This window comes from Panthera onca, chromosome A1 (genome assembly GCF_046562875.1).
Source record: "Panthera onca isolate mPanOnc1 chromosome A1, mPanOnc1 haplotype 2, whole genome shotgun sequence".
NCBI lineage: Eukaryota > Metazoa > Chordata > Mammalia > Carnivora > Felidae > Panthera > Panthera onca.
In genome coordinates, this window is record NC_138339.1 from 132,343,996 (window position 1) to 132,367,798 (window position 23,803).

At 36.1% G+C, this 23,803-nt stretch overlaps 1 protein-coding gene across 1 annotated transcript in view; it reads right to left on the reverse strand.

Annotated features, from left to right (window-relative positions):
- The window catches only part of ADAMTS19 (ADAM metallopeptidase with thrombospondin type 1 motif 19), a 236,214-nt gene that overhangs the window by 96,791 nt on the left and 115,620 nt on the right, over window positions 1-23,803 (reverse strand). The window contains exons 9-10 of the mRNA XM_060636222.3: window positions 7,452-7,592; window positions 5,861-6,011 (exon numbers count right to left, since the gene is read on the reverse strand). Of these exons, the coding sequence (XP_060492205.1) occupies window positions 5,861-6,011; window positions 7,452-7,592 (292 nt within the window). The remainder of the gene's footprint in view (window positions 1-5,860; window positions 6,012-7,451; window positions 7,593-23,803) is intronic.

Here is a 23,803-nt window from a genome sequence, read left to right on the forward strand (position 1 = left end):
GACACTCAGTTTTCTAGAATTCTTTGTAAGTTACCTCATTTCAACGTCAACCTCTTCACTAGATCACATGAGAGGTTTTAGAAAGTCCATTGCCTTTGACATATCAACTCAATATAAGAGAAATATGAAACTGGAACTTTCCTTGTTACTTTTTTTGTCACCACATGATTTTATCAGAGTAGAAAGTTTTCTATATGATATACTATGCATATAGTATATCATTCAGTTCACAATGTGCCTCCTCCAAAACCAAAGTCAGACCTTAGGTTTCTTGGAGGTCTTCATTTTCAACACACTTCCTCTTACTCAAAACATGCAACTCAGGGGGCCTGAGTGGCTCAGTTGGTTAATCATCTGACTTTGGCTCAGGTCATGATCTCATCGTCTGTGAGTTTGAGCCCCACCTGAGGCTCTGAACTGACAGTGTGGAGCCTGTCTGAGATTCTCTCTCCCTCTCCACCTCCCTGACCCTCCCCAACTCACTCCCACACTCACTCCCTCTCTCAAAATCAATACACTTAAAAAAAATGCAATTCTCATGCAGCCACTTCTTACTGTTTCCTGGGAAACAGCCATGCTTCTGAAGTCTGAGCCAGGGTTCGTGACTTTAGGAAGCTACTAGGCTGACTTGCTTCTTATGGATCTGGCTCAGCCACAAGAGGCCAGGTGGCCTAAAGGTACCAACAAGAAGTCAGCGTATTAAGTCTGAAAAGTGAGCTAGTATCGCTGGAGGTCAAGTTGTCTCACAAGCCTTTAAACATTGCCTTTATGCCTCAGCAGACACCTAATGCCCTTAAACATTCTGCACATGTAAGTTACTATATCCTAAGGGTAAATCTGCATTACTAATTAGAGCAGCATAAACATAGTGCTGGGAATCTCTCGTGCTTGTGTATAACTCACATACTTCCTGGCTAATTCAAATACTATGCACCAACTGCTGTGGTCTCTAAGATTCTACCACAGACACACAGGTTGAAAAGCTGGTATGAGACCACACTCTGACAGCGTGATACTTATATACAACTGACTGGAAGTGGAATGGTCATAAGATGCCTGATTCACTCACATATAAGATGTGAAACATAAACCATCTTTATAGGTTGGTTTTTGTGTAATCACTGAGTTAACACTGAATAACATTTAGATTATCTTCATGCTATCTTGGCATATTATATAAGACTTGACTGTATGAATGAAAATTTAGAATCTTTATTCCATCGTTTAGCTGATTCGCTTATTCATTTAACAAATATTTATTGAGCACTCTTTTAGGTGCTAGAGATACAGTGATAAAAAGGACTGATAGAGACCTCCTTTGGTGTTATGAAGGCTGTCTTCTGAAGAGACTTTTTTTTAACTTTATTTATTTTGAGAGAGAGAGGGAGAGAGAGGGAGGGAGGAAGTGCATGAGTGGAAAAGGGGCAGAGGGAGAGACAGACAGAGAGAGGGAGAGAAAGAATCTCGAGCAGGCTCCGTGCAGTCAGCGCAGAGTCGCTGTGGGGCTCAATCTCACAAGCCCTGAGATCAGGATCTGAGCCAAAATCAAGAGCCAGTCACTTAACCAACTGAGCCACCTAGGCACCCCTAAAGAGACTTGTTTTATACAAAGGCTGGATGACTGGCTGATATGGTGACTCCATGTGTATCCACTTGAAGGTGTATGTGTGTGGCTTAACCAGGAAAATTATCCAGTATTCTACACTTACAACTATTTCCCTTATATTTTTAAGTTCTTCCTCCTGACACTTACTATATGTTCAGGTGTTTCCAAAGAGCTCCAACTAACAGAACCAAATCCTGTGGGAAAAACAAATCAACGGCATATTTTCAGACTTCCTTTTACTCCCCTCTTCTGCTTTTGGAACAGCTAATCATTTCCACTTTGAAAAATGTCTTCACTGAGCCTCCATGATCTTACTTTCTCTTGGTTCCATTCCTACCAACAGACTTCTTCAGAGTTTTAATTGTTGCTTTTTTCTTATGTGCCTCATCTCCAAATATGGTAATGACCGAATTCTCAGTCTCAGGACTTTTTCATTTCTATCTAACTCCTTTCCTGTTGTGATCATTTAGTATCACATCTTCATTATCACCTGCTTGTTGAGGTTTCCACAGAAATATCTATCCTGGATCTACTTCCAAATCTATTTGGATGTCTATGAGCACCTTAAACTTAGAAAAAGACTAAAACTCCACTCCAGGGCAAGCATTCTGCTTTTTTTTTTTCTCTCTTTCCATAATCTTCCTGATATAAATGCACAGCTTGCTCTCCGTCTTCAGATCTCTAAATAAATGTCACCTCCAGGAGGCCTTCCCAGATTACCCTATATAAAATAACATCATCCCCACTCTCTCATTCCTAGTTTTTACTCTTTATCCTTCTTACCTGGGTTTACATTTCTACAAAACACTTATTACCAACTGACATGTTATAAATGTATTTGCTAAAATGTATTTATACGTGTTTTTACCTAGGGACGCCTGGGTGGCTCAGTCGGTTTAGTGTCTGACTCTTGATTTTGGCTCAGGTCATGATCCCCGGATCGTGGGATCAAGCCCCACATCGGGATCTGTGCCAAGTGTGGAGCTGTTTGGCATTCTTTCTCTCACTCTCTCTCTCCCTCTTCCCCTCTCCCCTGCTAGTGCTCTCTCTCTCTCTCTCTCCAAAATAAGAAATAATTTTAAACTTTTTGCCTGTTTTTTGCACCAGAAATTTAAGCTGCATGAGAGGTGAGGTCTTCGTCATTTCCTGCTCTATTATTAGTGTACAGAAATGTGCTTGAAAAATAGTTGGAATTCAATATTTATCAAATTAGTAACTGAATTTGTAAATAAATTCTTCAATGGCACTATTTATCAGGTTACTACACTTTGCACTAATTTGGAATTGAAATGATGATTTTCAATAGTTGTATCAGAAAACTATTTTAGAGTCCCAAAAGTCCATTCTCTTAGCTCTAAGACTTGGAAAGATAACATAGTCCAACTTCTTGTTCTATACAGTGTATCTTAAAGAGAAAAAAGTTTTGACTAAGTCTACATGACCAGTAAGAGGTGGAACCATTGTTAAACACTGGGTCCACGCCCCTCCAGTCAGTGTTCTCCAATCAAACCCTGACTCAGAGGTATTGCTTTTCCTTGGCTACCACAGCAATCCAATTCTTTTTGGTGTTATTTTAAAAATAATTTTAATAGATATTACACAGAGGTGGAAGCAAGGAAAAAACTGACTTTATAAATAAAAGCGTCACACATATAAAGCTTGAATATATAAAAAGGAAAACATTTCTGAATACCTAAATCTAAAACTCAATTTAACTTGAAAAATGCCCAGCTTAAAACAAAGCAACATCCTAGGACATTGAGAAACATAGATTTAAAATCCTATAACAAACACTTATATTTTCAGAGATGGAAAAAAATCCATGCAGGTAGGTTAGTGAGAAATAACATATAAATAGAGCAAAAAGCTTAGAAAAATAAAAAAAAGCAATCAAGATATTTCTTAATCCTGATGATACAGGCACAGTAGCAGAAGAAATGAACTGAGTCCAAACACGGGATATGATCTATGATTTTAACCCATAAAGAAGGTTGAGTTCCCCAAGAGGCAATAAAACATAGCAGTTAAAATGTACTCCATTGCTTGGATTTGCACCTAACACTCTTTCTTGATAGGTATAAGAACTTAATTGTTAATACTTAACTTCTACGGGCCTTAAATTGTTGATCTGTAAAATAGAATTGAATAATAACTATACTTTTTATGGGAATCAAATTAGATCATAAATATAAATGATTTATGTACTATGTGGCAGATATTTTATAGTTGGAAATATCGTACACTGGTATTAGGAAAATTTAACTAACTACAATATAAAATAAATTCTAAAAGCTTTTAAAGATAATGTTTGTGAAAATAATGTAAAATTTACCAAAATCATGCTTGTGGTTGATCATTTGCAGTGTCTAACACTTGGGGTACTTTATAAAACATGAAAGTCTTCCATTTATCAGCTCTATCAATTCTCTCTACCACATGAATTGAAACTTCCTCCCAAGTATTTCTACAATGGTAACCATGAACACCCTAGTTTGTTTTCCAAAACAATGCCAATTTCAGCAGATGAAAATGTACCTGCCTGAAAACATTCATTTTGCCATGAAGATTTAAGAAAGACTGTAACCCACTTTTTTGATTGTCTAAAGGTCCTGAATGAGCGTAGAGTGAACAAGAGGTTGGTAGATGACATCAGGGAGGTATTAAGGACAGACTGTACAAAGCCAAGCTCCTACTGTTGCAGTGATCACACCTGACGCTAAGTTCCAAGGATTCATAGCTGTGCTACATGTAAACCCTTGGGAACAAGTCACAATTACACACCTACACCAGCCATTCCCTTTTGAGCTCCATCACTGCCAGATGGATATTATGGTCGATATATCTTTTGACAAGTCACATTTTTTTAATTGTGTGAGAGAGAAATATTTTTGAGAGAGAGAAATAAACTGGACGCGACAGGGGGAGAGGCAGAGAGAGAGGGAGACACAGAATCTGAAGCTGGCTCCAGGCTCTGAGCTATCAGCACAGAGCATGACATGGGGCTCGAACTCACGGACTGCGAGATCATGACCGGAGCCGACGTCAGACGCTTAATTGACTGAGCCACCCAGCCGCCCATTGACAAGTCACATTTAATGCGGCACCAACTCCTTCATACACCCACTTCTTTTAATCTTAAGTCAAGTATTCACTGAGTGCCTACCACGTGCCAGCCACTGGACTAGACGCTGTCGAAACATTCTCTGTTCTCTTGGAGTTCACACACTAGTGTGGGGAATGGATGAGAAGAAAATAATAAGTGAACAACTCCTTTAATAAGAACTACAAAGAAGAGAGAGCATAAAATATGTCATAATGCCATATACTTGTTGACTTATAATGGATTTTAATTATGCTGCCAGTAATCCAAACAGCATTATCTTCAACAAGTGAAAAATCCTTTGTGGCAATCACAGAAACTTAGGTAGAATGAAATACAGCTACCAATTCACTCTAAGAACGACTATTGGTTTATTCCTGCAATACAAAGTGTGTGTGTGTGTGTGTGTGTGTGTGTGTGTGTGTGTGTGTGTTGGGAAGAGGTGGGAAGGGATGAGCAGCTAAGGGATGGGCAGCAGAAAAAAAGGAGAAAAGAAAGAAGGGAAAGTAAAAAGAGCTAAAATTCTTACATCAATTAACGTCATTTTGCTCAATCTTTCAGACTTCCTATTTTCTAGACTGGTACAACTGGCCTATCTGAGTAATTAGTGGCCATGTGAATACTAATACATAGACAAGACTTAAGTTTCCCATCATATATTTACCCCTTCCCTCTAGTTTAACTATTTAAAAATGTACTCTCTAGTGTTTGTTCTAGAACATATTTTTAAGATTTTATTTTTAGGATTAAAAGATACAACTCTTCCTCCACAATTACATGTTCATATATCCTTTTTCTTACATTTTCTCCCAGTTACCTACCACGTATGAAAGTAAAAGATTTAAAAGAGAAGCAATGAAATGGCCCAATATAAATACTTCCCTGACTCAGGGACCATTTTTGAAGTTGAAATTCTTGGGTCATTCCTTCCTGACTTAGATTAAATGCCTACATCTTATTTCTACCACTTCCAAAGTGCCAGGGGGGAAAAATAAAGTAATCTTCTCTTAGAAAATCCTTCTTTCCAAGATTAGGGTGCTCTCAAAAGAGCTGCATGTGCTAAAATAAAGTCATCTTCCCCACCTCCGATCAACACTTCTCAATTATGAATGTGAACATACACTTGAAAATTCGCACCTGGACACAACCCTTACCTGCATCTCTTGACAAAAGGAAGCCAATGGCCCAAAGAGAATCTGACATTGCTCGTCAGCAGTGTAGGTCATCCCTGGCAACTTGGAAGGAACCATCACGGAATTGACACTCTGGGGATTTGTCTGTAGCAAGCAGCTACTGGCCTTTGACCTGGCAATACGCAGATATGTGTAAAATTTTGAATTTAATGTAAAAATTTGTTATAATTAGCATAGCAACAGGAAACATTTTTAGAATGTTAAAAATATGTTCTTACTTTTATTTATAAGTTCTTCTATTGAATACTCATAGAAATCACTCCACATGTGAGAATCGTTTATGTACAACTATGTAAGATAATCCTAATAATAATAATATTGAACATGATGATTTTTGGTTTATTAAGGTCTTTCATATGGGTTGACTCAGCTAATCCACATAATACTGTGAGGTGGTTATGACTTTGCATATTTATAAGATTAAGAAGCTCAGACTCAGAGAGTAACCTGACCAAAAGTAATGCGTGAAGGTAAGAAATGAATTGTGTTCGAGGACTTAAAGAATATACGGAAGGCATTGTCAAGTGAGTATTTGCACATATTTTTGTACTTGACATTGTAATACAACTTCCATTTATGAGATGACATTTAATTTTATCATGGTTCTGATTCTTGTGAAGGCAGCCATACAAAATCATACATGTTCCTTGGGAACATCGAAGGGTGACTGTTGCAGAGAGGTGGTATGTTCAATATTACATGTTCTATGTACTGGTCTCTACACTATCATGACTGAACGTACTGCATACATTTCACACTAGAGTTATGGTAATGTAATAAACAGTATATTTTAGCGGATAATATTCATTTAACAGAAAAAAATAGGCTTGCCAATTTAAACGGTATGGAAAAATGAATAAAATTTATCTGTATCGTGAATTTAACTAGCTCAATGTTCCTATATTTCTTAGTGAGACTTTTGGATACTTTAAGCATCTCTCACTCACTAACTGCTCTGTGTATCTCATACTGTTTCTGCTTGTTCATTTATTTACCAAAGAGATAATTAGAGAACAAGGGATTTAAAATGAAAATTTGAACAATACTAATATTTTTCACTTCTTTTTCCAACCAGACATAAACTGTTCCCTCTGTTGAAGGTGGGAAAGAAGAGAATGAGAACTATTATAATGGTGAAAATGATGTATTAATGAAAAAAATCCAGAGCTTAGAAGTATCATAATGGAAGAGTGGAGCTTTTGTTAAAGAGGTTCTTTGTGATAACAGATGTGCTGAGTGATGAACAATGAGAATATTTTCCACTGGGAAATTTCGAAGAGGTAAGGAATCACTGTGATAGATAATTTTCCAACCTTACAAATCATCTTGCTCGTTCTTTTATTAGAAAATGTGGACACTAAGAAGCAGATGGGTTAAATAATATGTTCCAATTCACACTCTCTGAGTCAGTGGAAGGGCCAGCATTAGAACTGAGTGCCTTGATCCCTAATCTGGTGTCCTTTCCACTCTACTGTGCCACCTTCCCTGGCTGGTAGAGGAAGCAGGCACATGTAAACATTGACAATGCAACAATAGTAAATGACCTCAGTACCTTAGAAATCTTTCCAAATCTTCCTTGCTACATCGGGACCATGAAACATCACCAAGATTTTGTCCTTTAATCCATTCACCAGACATGATATGAAGACCATCAGCACATGATGGGTGGTCATTGTCATGATTAATGCCCATGCTGATTCAGAATATAATTAAAATAAAAAATTACATTAGGTAAGTATATCTTAACGATTTATAAAGGCAATTAAATAACAGATAAATACTGAAACTAATGGGAGATAAATTAGTTTTAAAAATCAAAATAAAATTAGATATCAGATTGATTTTTTTTGAAATTTTGTTATCTAGATTAAAGATAAATATTTTTACTGAGGGAAACATATTTCCCAATGAATCTAGCAAATAACATGTTTAGTCACCTATTTTCAAAATGGTCTATAGATAAAATTTTCAGAGTTGTATGTATGAAACATATAGAAATAAAAAGTTTCTATTCAACCACATTAAATTCTTGTTCTTGCCTGGAGATCCTTTACTCATCGCTTTTAACAAATCTGAAACCACATTAAAACTATTATTTTCCCCATCTGCTTCATTAGACTTTCTTCTTCCATTCATCATTAAACACAAACTATCCCTGGGAAACCTTCACATTCCTGGCCATCTTTACTTCTTCTAGCGAATCTTGAATCTATTGCTTCAAGCTGAAACTCTTTAAAAAGCTGACTTACCTCCAAATGGGTGTACTAGAAGAATATTAAATTCAATATGTCTAGAAACTGCCCTCATTATTTTCTCTTTCAAGCCTTGATTTATTCCTGTACTGTCTCTTTTATGCATTCACTAGCCACCCAGTCTGCCAAATCAAGAATCTTCAGGTCTTTTATCCTTTCTCTCAGATCACCACCCAGGCTATTTTATTTTATTAAGTGTCAGAGGGCAAGTTCTGCCAGTGCTACTTTCTAAATATTTGTCTCAACTGTCACTTCCTTTCAATTCCTTTGTTACTATTACAAAGGATTATTAAGTATTTAGTCTCAATAATTATTATGTCATTATTGCGTTCTGTGCCTCTAATCTTTACCAACATTCTCCCTGTTTCTCCTCCTGCTGTGCCCCAGGGAAGTCTATTTAAAACACAATCTGCCTCCCTGTTACCTATAAGGCACTGTCAGCTCTTCAACATCGTACAAAGTCTCTTTATCTTCTTCCAGGTCCTTTATGGCATTTTCTTTTCAGCGAATGATTTCTAGTTTCCCCAACAGTATGTGGTTTCTTATTCTTTCACAATTAATTGTTATTTAGAATTTTTTTGTGTGTCATGCACCATACAGAGGGGTTATAAGCCTGAATTAAATGATTCAATGATGTAGGTACTAGTATAATCCAAGTCTGCTGATGAGAATGAACTTTCCGAAGGTTATACAGTGAGAAGGTCAAAGTGGGGCTATCTGAACTGAGCAGGCTGGCTCAGGAATCATGTGACTGACCATTACTTATTTGGCATCTGTGAATTCCATTCCCTCTCCTGCCCTGCCCAAAGTGCCTATCCTTCAATGTCTTCGCCTGGATAAATTCTACTTAATCTTCGAGATTACTGTCGATGACCTTCATGAGGTTTTCTTTCACTAACTTCATCTCACCTATGTGTACTCTCTGTCCTACCACAGGATTCTGTGAACCACACTGTTATCGCACTGGCAACAATGCATTATGCATTTTTACTTCTGGCTAATGCTGCAACTTCTTGAGGGTAGGAACTGGCTCATCTCTCTGAACTGCTGGCATACTGGAATCATATTCTATAAACCATACATAAACACTGAATCAAGTCACCACGGAGAATCGCTTCTGTTTCAGGAAAATCTTCATATAATCTCTACCGAATTCTCATAGTGAAGGTTAATACTGAAAAAATTGGAAGAGGAGAAATGTGTTTTTCTCCAGGCTGAGTCTGAAATGATGGCAGGATAGTCAAGTGTTCCCTTTAAAATCTAGATGATAAAATAGTCTTTCATAATAAAAATAGTGAATAACAAGAATATCTACACTATATTTAAAAATGCTATAAAAAGAATTATAGAGGCTGCTAAGGGAAATCACAACTAGACTACCTATGTTTTCTCAAATCAAAATAAAAAATATCAAGGCCAACTACTTTTTCATTGACATAAATTAAAATTTTGAATTAAAATTGTTATATTTAACATGTTTTTGGAAGGAGAAAATGATATGGACGGAATAAGTAATTTATGAGTTAAGAATAATGAGTTAAGAATTCACTCCATTTGCTAACTTAGAAGACTAATAAAACCGAAAATACCTTATTGAATATCATTTTCCATACTTCAGTGTCAGAAAAATTCAGCTCCATGTTGAACCATATTTTTCTTTCCTATTCTAATTAATGTCTTTAAATAGGTTCTGTATCAACACATATTAATAGGATGATGGACAGAGAATAGGAAGATAAATGTTTTTCATACTTTGACGATAGGGAGGAAAAGTAAGAGACGATGTGGAGTCATTATGGACCAATTTAATTGCCAGGAGGTAGGGTAAAAGATGTTGAAGTTGAAAGAGATTTGAGTTCTGTGTCTCCCTCCCCCTAATTCATGGGACTAGATACAAGTAAGTAATAATATTAAGAAATAAATGCTTTCTTTCAAAAACATTTTTTTTTAACGTTTATTTATTTTTGAGACAGAGAGAGACAGAGCATGAATGGGGGAGGGTCAGAGAGACGGAGACACAGAATCCAAAACAGGCTCCAGGCTCCGAACTGTCAGCGCAGAGCCCGACACTGGGCTTGCATTCATGGACTGCGAGATCATGACCTGATCCGAAGTCGGCCGCTTAACTGACTGAGCCATCCAGGCGCCCCGTTTTCTTAACTGATTGTTAGGAAAATCTTATGATGATGTAAAATGCCTGACCCAATGTCTAGAATATAGTAGCAACCCATAATTATTCTTTTTATTGGGACAATACATCCAAGATATCTTATTCTTCTAACTTGTCAAATAGCACAAAGAGATAAAAACATCATTATATGTAATTTGTTGTCTTTGTGAACTTTGGTGAAAGTTGTGGACTTTAAGGAAAACCAAGTAAAGAATAATGGCAAGAATTTACTTTGCTTGGATGTTAACTAATTAAAATAAGAAACTACAAATAAAGCAGAATCTCACAAATTGCTTAAAACCCCTTAATGCGTTTCTAACAGTACAGTCCTGAGGCAGCCCTTGCCAGGATCACTGTCTCACCTCCACCAGGGAGGGATTCTGGCCACAGCACACGTTGCCGGGTGACCCTGTTTTATCAACAGCCACTTGCCGCATGGAACACACTCAACTCTTCCATCTGTGGTGGTACCGTCTTGCAAAGCATACACAAATGCTATTATTCCTGAAAGGCAACTGGTCTTTTTCAGAAACAATAAAACTTCTTAAATAATGTGTCCATTTGAGAGAAGAGGTTTTGCTTCCAAGAGTTAGCAATTTGGACATTTTCCCAAAGTGGTGTAATGTGATTTTCCAAATTGGGAAGATTACAACCTCTCATCCAGATGATCCTTTTGGGATCTTGATTCTCATGTAAGAAATTAGCTACAGCCATGGAGAGATCTAGTGATTCAACCATTGTTTACCATTAGTTAAATTTTCCTAAAGCTGTTTAACTTGTAACAGAAAAGATTATCATTAAAGAAAAAAATTGGGACAGGGCCTTTTTTTTTTTTTAACCACATATCTGGAACTATCAGGAAAAACTGCTTAGTTCCAATTCTACAGATTTGAAAGAAAACAAATAATTGTGAACCTTTGTACCAGTCACTGTAATAATCATTTCCAATGATGATATCACTTAATCCTCACAATATCTCCATTATGTGTCTATTATTATGACTATTCTGTAGATGCAGAAGGTGCTGAGGTTAATTGGGGAGATGGGACTCAGACCCAGGCAATCTGATAGTCAGAAAGCTCTCCAAACAACCAACTATAATGCATCTCTTTCTGAATCAAAACTCTACATAAATGCATAAAATCTTTTTTGTTTTATGAATAATTTTAAATGTCTCCTGTTAGCAGAAATGCACCTCTACGTATACAGTTCTAAAACCAAGTCGTGTGCAATGTATGGAGAACATTCTTGAAGTAAGACATTAGCAACACCTCTCCTCATGCTTCTGCAACTGAGCTACATTTTAATAATCTCAGTTTAAATTCATTTTGACAAAGAGCCTAGGGCAAATAAACTCTCTACTAACATTGTACATGGTTGTCAAGTCAACTGAAAAAATATTTTTATCTTATAAAACTTCTCAACTTGTTTAAAAGTCACTGCCAGGAAGTTTTGTGATATCCTGCGGAAAGCTGGAGAAACATTTGGATTTTGAAGATGGTCCCTTTTGATGTTTAAAGAGTTAGAGAAGAGAACATTTATGAATTCACTCACATTTTTTGCATAATTTGGAAAGGGTCAGATTTGTTTTTTTTTTTCAACGTTTTTTTTTTTTTTTTTTTTTTTTTATTTGTGGGACAGAGAGAGACAGAGCATGAACGGGGGAGGGACAGAGAGAGAGGGAGACACAGAATCGGAAACAGGCTCCAGGCTCTGAGCCATCGGCCCAGAGCCTGACGCGGGGCTCGAACTCACGGACCGTGAGATCGTGACCTGGCTGAAGTCGGACGCTTAACCGACTGCGCCACCCAGGCGCCCCGAAAGGGTCAGATTTGTAAACAGTAATTCTTTAGAAGACTAAATTTTTTGTGCTCAATATATTAAATATTTCACATGATGTATTATTTCCCACTAGAAGTTCTATATTATATAGAAAATTTTATTTGAAAAAAGAAACAAACTGTCCTAATGTCTAAGTGGAAGTATATTTCCACAAAATAACAATTTCCTACAATTCCGTGGCTACATCTTATTTGGAGTAACTTAGCGGCTGTGTGCTCATGGCGGGGGGGTGGGGGTGGGGTGGGGAGTACAAAGTATTTTTATTACTTTTTATATTTTGAATAATTTTAATTATTTAACTGTCAGTTGTCACAAAACAGCGAAATATGTACTTCTATTGGAAGTCCAAAGACCGTGTAAAGGCAGACAGCAACAATGTCAAAAATGTTCTAAAAAGCAGAGGTACAAAAACAGGGATTACTTTTGACCTTGCTGTGCATATGAGGCAGCTTCATCTAGCAAATGAACAAACACTTGGGAACGCAGTATTTGCTGCATGCTGTACTGAGCTGGGGTCATAAAAATGAGCAAGATTCAGTTCCTACCCTCAAGGAGTTTATTCTCTCCTGGGGTTAGGACACACTATCCTTGCCTTAGGAAGCTAACGCATGCCTGGACCCTGCTAGCTTTGTATTCCTTAAAGCTCTCCTACCCCTCCCTCCCTTTCCACAGCTAGTTATACCAATGAAGACCAGGGCTGATCCTCTTGAATTCTGGACTCTTGTCATGTCTGCCTGACTGACCTTGTGCCCCTTAACTCTTTGCTTTATTAAACCATGCTTTAATGAATTTAGTTTGTTATGAATACATTAATACAAAAACCTAGTTTCCTAGGCAAAATATTTTAATATTCCTTGGCAACCAGCGACACTGAAAATGTGAATAATGAACTATGTGCATCAGAAACCTAGGGATGTTGGGGCACCTGGGTTGCTCAGTCGGTTGGGCATCCGACTTCGGCTCAGGTCATGATCTCACACGGTTCGTGGGTTCAAGCCCTGCGTCGGGCTCTGGGCTGACAGCTCAGAGCCTGGAGCCTCTTTTCGATTCTATGTCTCCTTCTCTCTCTGCTCCTCCCCCATTCATGCTGTCTGTCTCTGTCTCAAAAATAAATAAAACATTTAAAAATTTAAAAAGAAACCTAGGGATGCTGATGTTGGGTTAATTAAAATGCAGAATCCTGTATCCTGCCTCAACTGATTGAACAAGACTATTTAGAGATAAGGCCTAAGAAACTTTATTTCAAGTCATTTTCTAGATGATTCTTACTCAAAATTCTAAAAAGTACTGAACTATATGACAAAAATCCAAGATTTTTATCTTATTTTTCAAATAATCTGTACACTGACTTCAATCTAATTTTCACGGGAATACTTAATTCCAGCCTATCATTTTGTATAATTCCCTCCTATCAGAATGCTTTCCCCAGATTGTCTATAATTACAAATGCAACCCCCATTTTAAGACCATCTCCCTGCATAAAAGACTCTTCAATAAATTCTAGCATATATTTCCCATGGTTCTTAACTTCTGTGGCTTTCAAATATACGGCATGTATACGTATCAGAACTACCTTCTATTTTTAGTGAATTTAGCACCATCTAGAATTTAAGTGTTTGAAGAACATATTTTAATTCCTTGATATATTGAGTTCAATACCTTATTAAATAAATGTCTACAGACCTAGCCACTGATACAGTATCAGAGAAGCAACTAAATATTCTGCAAATGTGACAGCAAGTTGAAACTAATATGACTTCTTACTGATTTAGGGAAACCGTAAGCCGGAAAGATCTGTAGGTGATCTGTTCGAGAAAAGCTGCTTGCCTGACTCTGGACCACACATTTGCCAAGATACATTAGAGAAATACAAACAGAAAGCCAATTCCTGTAAGACCACTCATTAGCTGGGTGATTTTTTCCCTCTTCCACCTACTCACTCTGACATCCAAACCTACGTTTGGAGAGAATCTGGGTGTGTGGAAATGCTGCCACATCTATACTGGCTAAAGTCCCATTATGATTATTAACTTGGACAAACTACTTATTACTCTAACTGGTATCATTGTCTAAATAAAGTATCAAATACAAAAGCTGTGTCAGTGGTCTATAAGGGTCTCCATAATATGTTCACTTCCTGCCAATCCAGTAAGAATTCTAAAGGATATGAAATCACTCCCTGAATGAACAGAGAGATGTATGACCCATGGAAGCTGAAAATCTCCTTTGTACATTAAAGCATTCATAAAAATAAATATACCACTACTGATTATTATTATTATTATTCATTCACTCTGTATTATGTGTTAACCACTGTGCCATGCAATTAAAGCATGAACAATCCAACAGTGAACCTTGAAAGGCAAACTTATCCAAATTGTAGGGATGAAGAAAATTAGCACAGACACATTGACTTGCCTAAAGTTTATTCAGTGAGTACCTGGCACGACAAGAATTCCAGCCCCAGTCCCCTTCTCTAATAAGTTTTCCCTATCACCTGCCCACTGAGTAGTTTCTAACCTTAACCAAGGCACGTGTACCACAGGAAGATACTTGTGACTTTTGCTGTAGGGAATCCTAGAGGGTAGAATGTGGTTAAAGAGAACAACGTGGTTACATGTGGCCATTACCAATTTGAGTGGGTCAAAGAGTATTAATTAGAGAATAATTAAGTTTGAACATTTTAAGGAACAATGGATTTCTAGAGGTAAGAGTATATTTGTTTTTTGTCTACTATAGCAATCTGTTATTACTTCCTGTTTCCTGGTCTAACAGTCTTAGATTATGATGTAATGCCTTTATCTTCATTTCTCGTTTACTTTTTATTGTTTGCCTACTGTCCCTTTGGCATATATCCTCTTTCTCATAGTAGACATATTGATGCACATCAATGTTGAATGAAAAGCAAACATCTTATTCCCTTTCAAAAGGAACTCCTCTTGCAAATTAAGAGAGAGAGAGAGAGATCAGCCAAATTTATGTTTGACAGGATGCCTCCTAGGGCATATGCTAGCTTCTTATTGAATTAGAAGAATTTTAGATTAAATAATCCTATCACTAAACTGCTGGATTTGGCCCTTCCAAGTCTATGACTTCAGGACTTTTTTTTTTTTTTTTTTTTTGCTCAGTGAAGGCAACTGCATTCCTTGACCCAAACTAATTCGTCTCTTCTACTTCTTGAACTCAACTATCCTCTACTGTAAAGCTCAAGATGACTGACCAAGAGATGAGTATTGGTACAACAAATGCTTACACATTCAAACAAATATTCAAGTGCCTATAATGCACAATGCACTCAACTTTGTGCTGTGGGAGAAAAAAAAATGTATTACACAGTAATCCTATTTTCATAGAGACTGCTGTTCAGTAGGGTATGTGTGTAGGGGGTATAAATATCAGTACAAATCAGTATATATTAGAAATTAAGGGATATTTACAATAAACCGTGCAAGGAAATTAAAAAATATATTTCCAAAAAGTGATAGCACTTGTCTTGACCATTAATGGATAAAGAAAATTGGAAAATCTACACATCAGTAGGACTGGGAGTTGAAATAAGAAAAAAACATTAGTAAAGACAAAGTTTGAACATTATGGATCATTTGCCTTCATGAGATGGAGAAGTGGACTATCGTGAGAAAGGTAGAGGGGACCACTGTAAAAGTCAGGACTCCAAGGCTAAGTTCACTCATCAGGTAGGAAAGGACAATAAAGATTTCTGAACTAATGAGTGAGACACACCAGAAAGATAAAGTGCTAAGGCAAAAAGACCAGGGAAGCAGGTGTTGCAGTGGTCCAAGCCTGGGAAGAATAACAATAGAAATAATGGACAGATGGGAAAGCTCTTTCCCAAGAAAACCTAGTAAAATGTGGCAACTGCTTATGAGAGGAATTAAGGGGAGAGAGGGGGTAAAGATGTCTTAAATGAAGAAGTGTCAGTGGTACTGATGCCAATAACAGAAAAGCGGATGTCTGAAGAAGTGGGTTTATAACCTGGTCCTACTGCTGGTTCTATTCCAGGCACAATTTTCAGCAGAGTGTGTAAGCAAACATCACTGATTTCAAAGGCTTGTTAGTTCACAAGACATCTGCATTCTTGGTACTCTGGCAAAACTTAAAACTTTAGCAGGTGCCCCACATATTTATTGCCTTCAAGGAGCTAACTTTGCATATTTATTGCCTCATTAGCCTCTTAGTACTGAAGAAACTCCTGAATTGCCAACTTAGTGGAAAAGCCATGCCTCTACGCCAAAGTTTAGAAATATATATTAGTCTTTTCGCCTGGTTCAACAAGTGAAACAAAAACCAAAACCACATAAGCATTTTCTGGCCATATCAAAAAATGTTCTATGTTTTTACAATGACATGATTTATAATTTCCCCTAACGTATGTAATTTTATCCACTCGACATCTCTACAAAGAAGCCAATCTAATTACCATGTGAAAGTCTTAATCAGTAAATAAGCTATTAATGTTTAAAGCAGTTTCTTTCAACTTATAAAAATACTGAACTCTGCTAGAGCTTTCTAATTTTCTTGGCACAGTTATAACTATAAGTTATCACAAATGTGCTAAAATCCAAATTACAAAATTGTGCCATATACCAGTTTCAAGACAAAGAATTTTGTCCACAACTTTATGCCCACTGTATTATTTCAAGAATATAACATACCTGAAATGGGCTTTTTCTACAATTGGGAAAAGAAAGTACTGAGCCATCAGATGCTAATGGGCAAAAAATAAGTATTATTTTATTAATGTAAAACAGTGACCATTTTCAAGTCTTTCTGATTATTTTTATTGGCTGCATATTTTTTAGGCAAGGGGCCTAACTTCAGCTAGTCAGAAAAAGGTGAGATGTTCAACCATTCTAGGAAGCAAAGAAACATGAATACAAATGAAATTAGAATTTAAAATGTGTTATACTCAAAGCTGGCAAAGGAGCTGAACCTCTATTCACCCGGAGTCTGCTAAATTTGGAAAACGATCGCCACATGGCCTCCAAAAATAGTGTACCACTTTATACTCCTCTCCGAAACGTATAACAATATCTATTTCCCCCACATATTCCAACGCTGTACACTCACTTACACTGTTAAAATATCATCTAACATTTATTCATTGAGCACATCTGAACGGTGTTAGACAATGTTAAATACAATGTTAAATAACAAAAGCAACAAAAAAGAACAAACAAAACAAAACAAGCCCCTGTACCGAGGGACCACACTTGAATTAGACATGCAGAGATCACATAATGATACATATAATGTAAACCTACAATTGTGAAAAAATTAGGAATGAAAACTACAGACACTCTATAAGAACATAGGTCAAGGGACTTAACCTATCCATAGAATACTTTTCTGAAGAAATGATCTGAGAGAAGAATAAGCAAAAATAGGGAAGAAGGCAGGAAGAATTTTCCTGCCAAGGGAAGGGAGTGGTCCTTACAATGGGAGTAAACATGGATTCACCTGTACGGATTTATGTAACCTGACGGGTGAAAGTAGAATCGCTTTGTGGTCTGAAGTGTCATTCTATCAATAATGCTAAGTTTTTGTTTTTGTTTTTTAATAAAAGCCATGCATAGACCTCCATGAGCTGTGTGGTACCATTTTTTTTTTTAACAGGGCTTTCATCATTTCTTGTATTGATTTGTTAAGAGCTCTTTTTATATTAAGGAAAACATCACTTTCTCAGATACGTTGCAAATACTTTCACTGATTGCGATTTATCTTCTATTGTATTTTTTTCCTTTGCAAGGATACTTATTTCTTTTTTTTTCAATATATGAAATTTATTGTCAAATTGGTTTCCATACAACACCCAGTGCTCATCCCAAAAGGTGCCCTCCTCAATACCCATCACCCACCCTCCCCTCCCTCCCACCCTGCATCAACCCTCAGTTTGTTCTCAGTTTTTAAGAGTCTCTTATGCTTTGGCTCTCTCCCACTCTAACCTCTTTTTTTTTTTCTTCCCCTCCCCCATGGACTTCTGTTAAGTTTCTCAGGATCCACATAAGAGTGAAACCATATGGCATCTGTGTTTCTCTGTATGGCTTATTTCACTTAGCATCACACTCTCCAGTTCCATCCACGTTGCTACAAAAGGCCATATTTCATTCTTTCTCATTGCCACGTAGTATTCCATTGTGAAGGATACTTATTTCGAGTTGTTAATTTTATGTGACTTTTCCTTAAATACTTCTAGATTTCATATCTAGAATTATACACATTCCCTACTAAAAGATGAAAAAATAAAAAAAGCCAACCAAAAAATGTCAATGTCCATAATCATTTTGATGTGTTATGATGTCATAAATATGGTACAGAATCAGATTCCTGTTATGTTTGTTATTGAATGATTCATTTCTTTCCACAGACCGTAGGTTCTGTGCTTACGTCCTTATTCAAGCACCAGCACAAACTGCTTTATCTACTATGTAATATATTAATATCTGATAGAATTCACCCTCTCCTCTCCTGTTAGTTTTTAACAACAAATATCTTATATTGACTTTTCCACATGGAGTCTATAACCAGTATGTCTAATTAAAAAAGAAAAAAAAAGGAAAGCAAATACTATTGGCATTTTGGGCAGGTCACATTAAATTTATATAGAGATAATTATCATTTTATAATATTCACTGTTCCTATCCCAAACCAGAAAATGTCTTTCCATTTACTTAAACCACTTTTATGACTCTCTGTGTGGATATAAATTCTTCTTTTTATAAGTCTTGTACATTCCTTTGTAAGTATTTGTTAGGTATTTTATCTTTTATATTTTTATTTTATCTTTTGCTATATTCAATATAAATGGATTTTTCTTTCTTTATAGTGACCAAGTGGCTGCTGTTTATGTATTGAAAAGCAAAAATTGTTATATAATTTTGTAAGCCCCCCCCCTCAAATTCTCTTATTGTTCTAATAGAGTTTTTTTTTTTAGTAGGTTGTCTTGAGTTTTCCAATTATACAAATAATGTTCATTTTGGCATTTCTTTCTAGTTTTATTTTTGTTTTAATATTATGAAATATTTTCATGAAAACAAATATGTAAAATATATAATCTTTTTTTTCCTTAATGTTTATTTATCTGAGAGAGAGAGGGAGCATGCACACACACACACACACACACACACACACACACACACAAGTTGGGGAGGGGCAGAAAGAGAGAGAAAGAGAGAGAGAGGGAGAGGGAGAGGGAGAAAGAGAGAGAATCCCAAACAGTCTACATGCTTAGGGCAGAGCCTGATGTAGGGCTCGATCTCACAACTGTGAGATCATGACCGGAGCAAAAATCAAGAGTGAGACACTTAACTGACTGAGCCATCCAGGAGTTCCAGAAATTAAAAAAGCTTAACAATCAGATCAGTTCTAAGATCTGTGTCAGATGTCTCTATTAGGTCTTATGTTTCTGTCTTCCAAAGGGGGCACAGAGTATGTGCTGCTTTAGAAATAATTTCAACCCTAACGTCCTAAAGATAGTCTCATATATTTTCTCTTAAAAGCCTTGTCTGTGATATATCAGTCTTTATTTTATGCAGAATTGATTTTTAGAAATAATCTGAAGGCATTCAATTTCATTTTTATACATCCAGTAAGCCAAGTGCATTATCATATTTTTCCGAAAAGTCAACTTTCTATACTGATCTGCCAACACCTTGCTCACATATCAGGTTTTCCTCTAGGCGTGGACTTATTTATGACTCCAGATTTTGTTCTATCAGACCATATTTGTCCATATTTTCACAAATGTTTAAATGTCTTAGCTATTCTGGTTTCAAAATTGGTCTTGATTTCTGTTAGGGAAAGATTCTTACATTATTCTCCCTCTCATTCTCTTCTATCTTCGTCTTTTCCTTCTCCAAGAAAGTTTTGGCTATTTTGACTATTTGTACTTATATACAAATGTTGAAAATATTTGCCAACATCCATATAGAAGCTGTGGTGGTCTATTTATTGGAATTTCCATGAATCTATAAATCATTTACAACAGAACTGACATCTGAAGAGAATAAATTTATCCACAAATGTGGTATATTTTCATTGACACAGGTTTCACTCAATAAATTTTAATAAGGGTATATAATTTCCTATCTTTTTTTAATTCATTCCTAAGTACTCTGTGTTTTCAATTGCTACAGTAAATAGTATCATTTTTTAATGACATTTTGTATTTTTGTGTTGACAGCTGGTTTTTTGTATATTTATCTTATATTTAATAATCTTACTACATTCATGAATTAATTCCATACTTTACTTCTACATAACATCATAATTTTATATAGGGAATCACATCATTTGCAAATTAAAATAGCTATCTTTTTTCCATTCCCATCTCTACAGCTTTTATTTATTTTTCTGCCAAGGTTCACTTGTTTGTGTCTCCAGTACATACACAGAAGCAGATGTGGTGAGATTCTTGTGATTTTCTTAATTTGTAGAAATTTTTCTAATATTTCACCATTAAGAATAATGTTTCCCATTGATTTTGGTGAATATACATCAGCAAGCTTTGTCTCAGTGTTTTTCTTTTTAATTGTGCATCTCTTGAAATAATATAGTTTCTACCTTTAAGCTATTAACATGGGCATTAAGATTCTTAAATGATAAATGACCTTTCCTATCCTGATATAAAGCCAACTTTATTCCCTTATATTACCTTTATCTGTTTACATAGTGCTGCTTTATTTTGAAAATGTTTTCTGGGGCACCTGGGTGGTTCAGTCGGTAAAGAAGCTGACCCTGACTCCTGAATTTGGCTCAGGTCATCATCTCAAGGTTTGTGGGTTCGAGTCCCACACTTGGTTCCATGCTGACAGGGTTGGAGTCTGCTTGGGATTCTCTCTCTCTTTCTCTCTCTCTCTCTCTGTCTCCATTGCTCTCTGCCCCTCTCTGACTTGTACTCTCTCTCTCTCTAAGTAAATAAACCAAAAAAAAAAAAATGAAATTGTTTCATCATTCTCAGATAAGAAAGTACTACAACTTTCATTCCTCATAACTGTCCCTTATTGATTTTTATGTTACATTAATACTAGCTCAAATAATGAGTTGCAGGGTGTTCCTTTATTTTCTAGAAGAATTAGATTAATATTAGCATTATCTATTCATTGAACCTTTTTCTGTGTCTGAACTTGTGTTTTCTTTGGGATAATTCTAATGCACTGATACAATTTTTTAAAATAGTTATAGAGCTTTATATCCTTCTATCATATTTTCTTAGAATTTTCCCATTTCATCTGTTTTTATCATGACAGTATTCAGTCTATTTTCTTAGTATCTTTTTAATACTTTCAGTATCTGTTATACTGCCTTTGCTAATTTCTAATACTGTTCAATTATGCCTTTTTTCTTAATCAATTTTATATTTGCCAATTTTATTCGTATTTTCAGAGATCTAATTTTGACTTCATTATTCACTTTCATTGCATTTTCCTATTTTATTAGTTTCTACTCTTTGTGGTTTCTTTCTTCTAATATCTCTTATTTTGTTGTTATGCTTCTAACCTCTTAATATGAAAATTTAGGTCATTAATTTCATCATTTAATTTTTATATATGTGTTTAAAGTTACTCATTTTCCTCTAATTGCTCCTTATCTGCAATGCTACAAACTTGCAAAATAGTATATTTGTTATTGTTCAAGTCTGAGAGTATTCTGGTTTTCCTAATGATTTCTTCTCTGATCAATGAGTTTTTCCAGAGTATGCTTATAAATTTCTATTATGTATTTATTAAGTTTGTTTTTGCTATTGGTTGTTTAACTTAATCGTATTGTGATAAGAAAAATTCATCTGTAAATTAATTTTAGGGAATTTGTTTAGACTTGAAGAATAAAATAATATATGGTCATTCTTTATAAATGTCTGTATTTTGAAAGAGTACTTATTCTTTATTACTCGGCTGCAGGTTTCATATCTGCCCAGAACAACGTTTTTAGTTGTTCAAATCTTTTCTCTTCTATAGAGACCTTTCTATTCAGTTTCTATACAGAAAGCAGTGTTAAAACCTCCTACTATGATTGTGGCTATTTATCTGTTTTGTTAATGTTTCTATTTATGCTCTGAGGCTTTGTAATTAGAATATGTTAGATGCTGATAGATTTTTTTTTTCATTCCATGTCCTGAAGCAAACTACTTGCCGTAAGCCAGCTGGAAATACACATTGCCTTATAAGGGACTGTGAAGCTTTGACTTCCACTCCCCAGAGTGCATTCAACTCTGAGCAACTCCATCCAGTACCAAGATTAAGCACCCAGTGAATGAGAAATTCTAGCTCTTTTATATGGAAAGATGCCTTCTACCTCTAATATTTGGAGGTTTCTCCTTCTGGCTCTTTATCTTGGCTACTTATATAAAAAAAATTCTCCTTTTGGGATTTTTAAGCATTTAATATGGGGATAGGAGACCTCAATGTCTTTTCAAATTCCATTCAAGAAGAATCTTTTTTTTAATAAAATATCTTTTAATGTTTGTTTTTGAGAGACAGAGAGAGAGAGAGAGAGAGAGAGAGAGAGAACACGAGCAGGGGAGGGGTAGAGGGAGAGAGGGAGACAGAATCTGAAGCAGGCTCCAAGCTCTGAGGTGTCAGCACAGAGCCTGACATGGGACTCGAACCCATGAACCACAAGATCGTGACCTGAGCCAAACTCAGTGCTTAACTGACTGAGCCACCCAGGCAACCCCCATTCAATACAAATCTTAATGTGATTCCTAATGTGAATTTTTAATGTGAAAAGAAATGCCAATATATTACTTAGATATAACAATGAAGTTCCTTAAGAAGAATATTATTTTTCATTTCTGTGAGACAATTAGTACATTTGTATATTCAGCTCTTCTGCAGAGCATAGGAAGTCATAGAGACTTCACTTTTAGAAATAACGAAAATCTTCATTTAACAAATACATTTTTGAGTACATACTATGTGCCAAGTATGAAAGTAGTATTCTTCTAGATGCTGAGAATACAACAGTGAACTAAGGAGTTAAGAATTCACTGTACACATACAAATAGATAGATAGATAGATAGATAAATGTGGTTGTGTCTACACTTTTAAGAAATATTAACAGAAAGGCCTCAATGAGAAGGTGGTACTTGAACAAATATCTAAAGAAGAAAGGCAAAGTCTTGAAGTAGGTGTTTTGAGTTTTAGAAAAGAGGCTGATGTATCTGGAGCCATGTTGGTAAGGAGGGGAATGGTAGGGAAGGAGGCTAGACCTGGTAGGGCCTACTGGGCCAATGTAAGGGCTGGGGATTTTACTGGTGAGATAGGAAGCTACTGGAAGTCTATGCAAAAAAATTGGAGAATTTGCTTTGCTGTGAAGGAGTCTTTCTGGCTCTGAGTTGAAACAGGTTGTGAGTGACAAGGGCTGATAAAGCAAGATCATTTAGGAGGTTACTTTAATAATCCACATGAGAGATGATGGTGGTTTGGTCCAGAGTGGCAAGAGTAGAATTAGTGAGATGTAAAGAGAATGTGGATATGTTTTGAAGGCAGAGTCAAGAGCTGATGGATTGAATGTGGAGAGTGAGAAACGGAGAGAGCTCAAAGATAATTTCATTGTGTTTAGCTGAGCAACTAGAAGAATGGAGCTTCCAATTACTGTGACAGGAAGACCTCAGGGGAGAG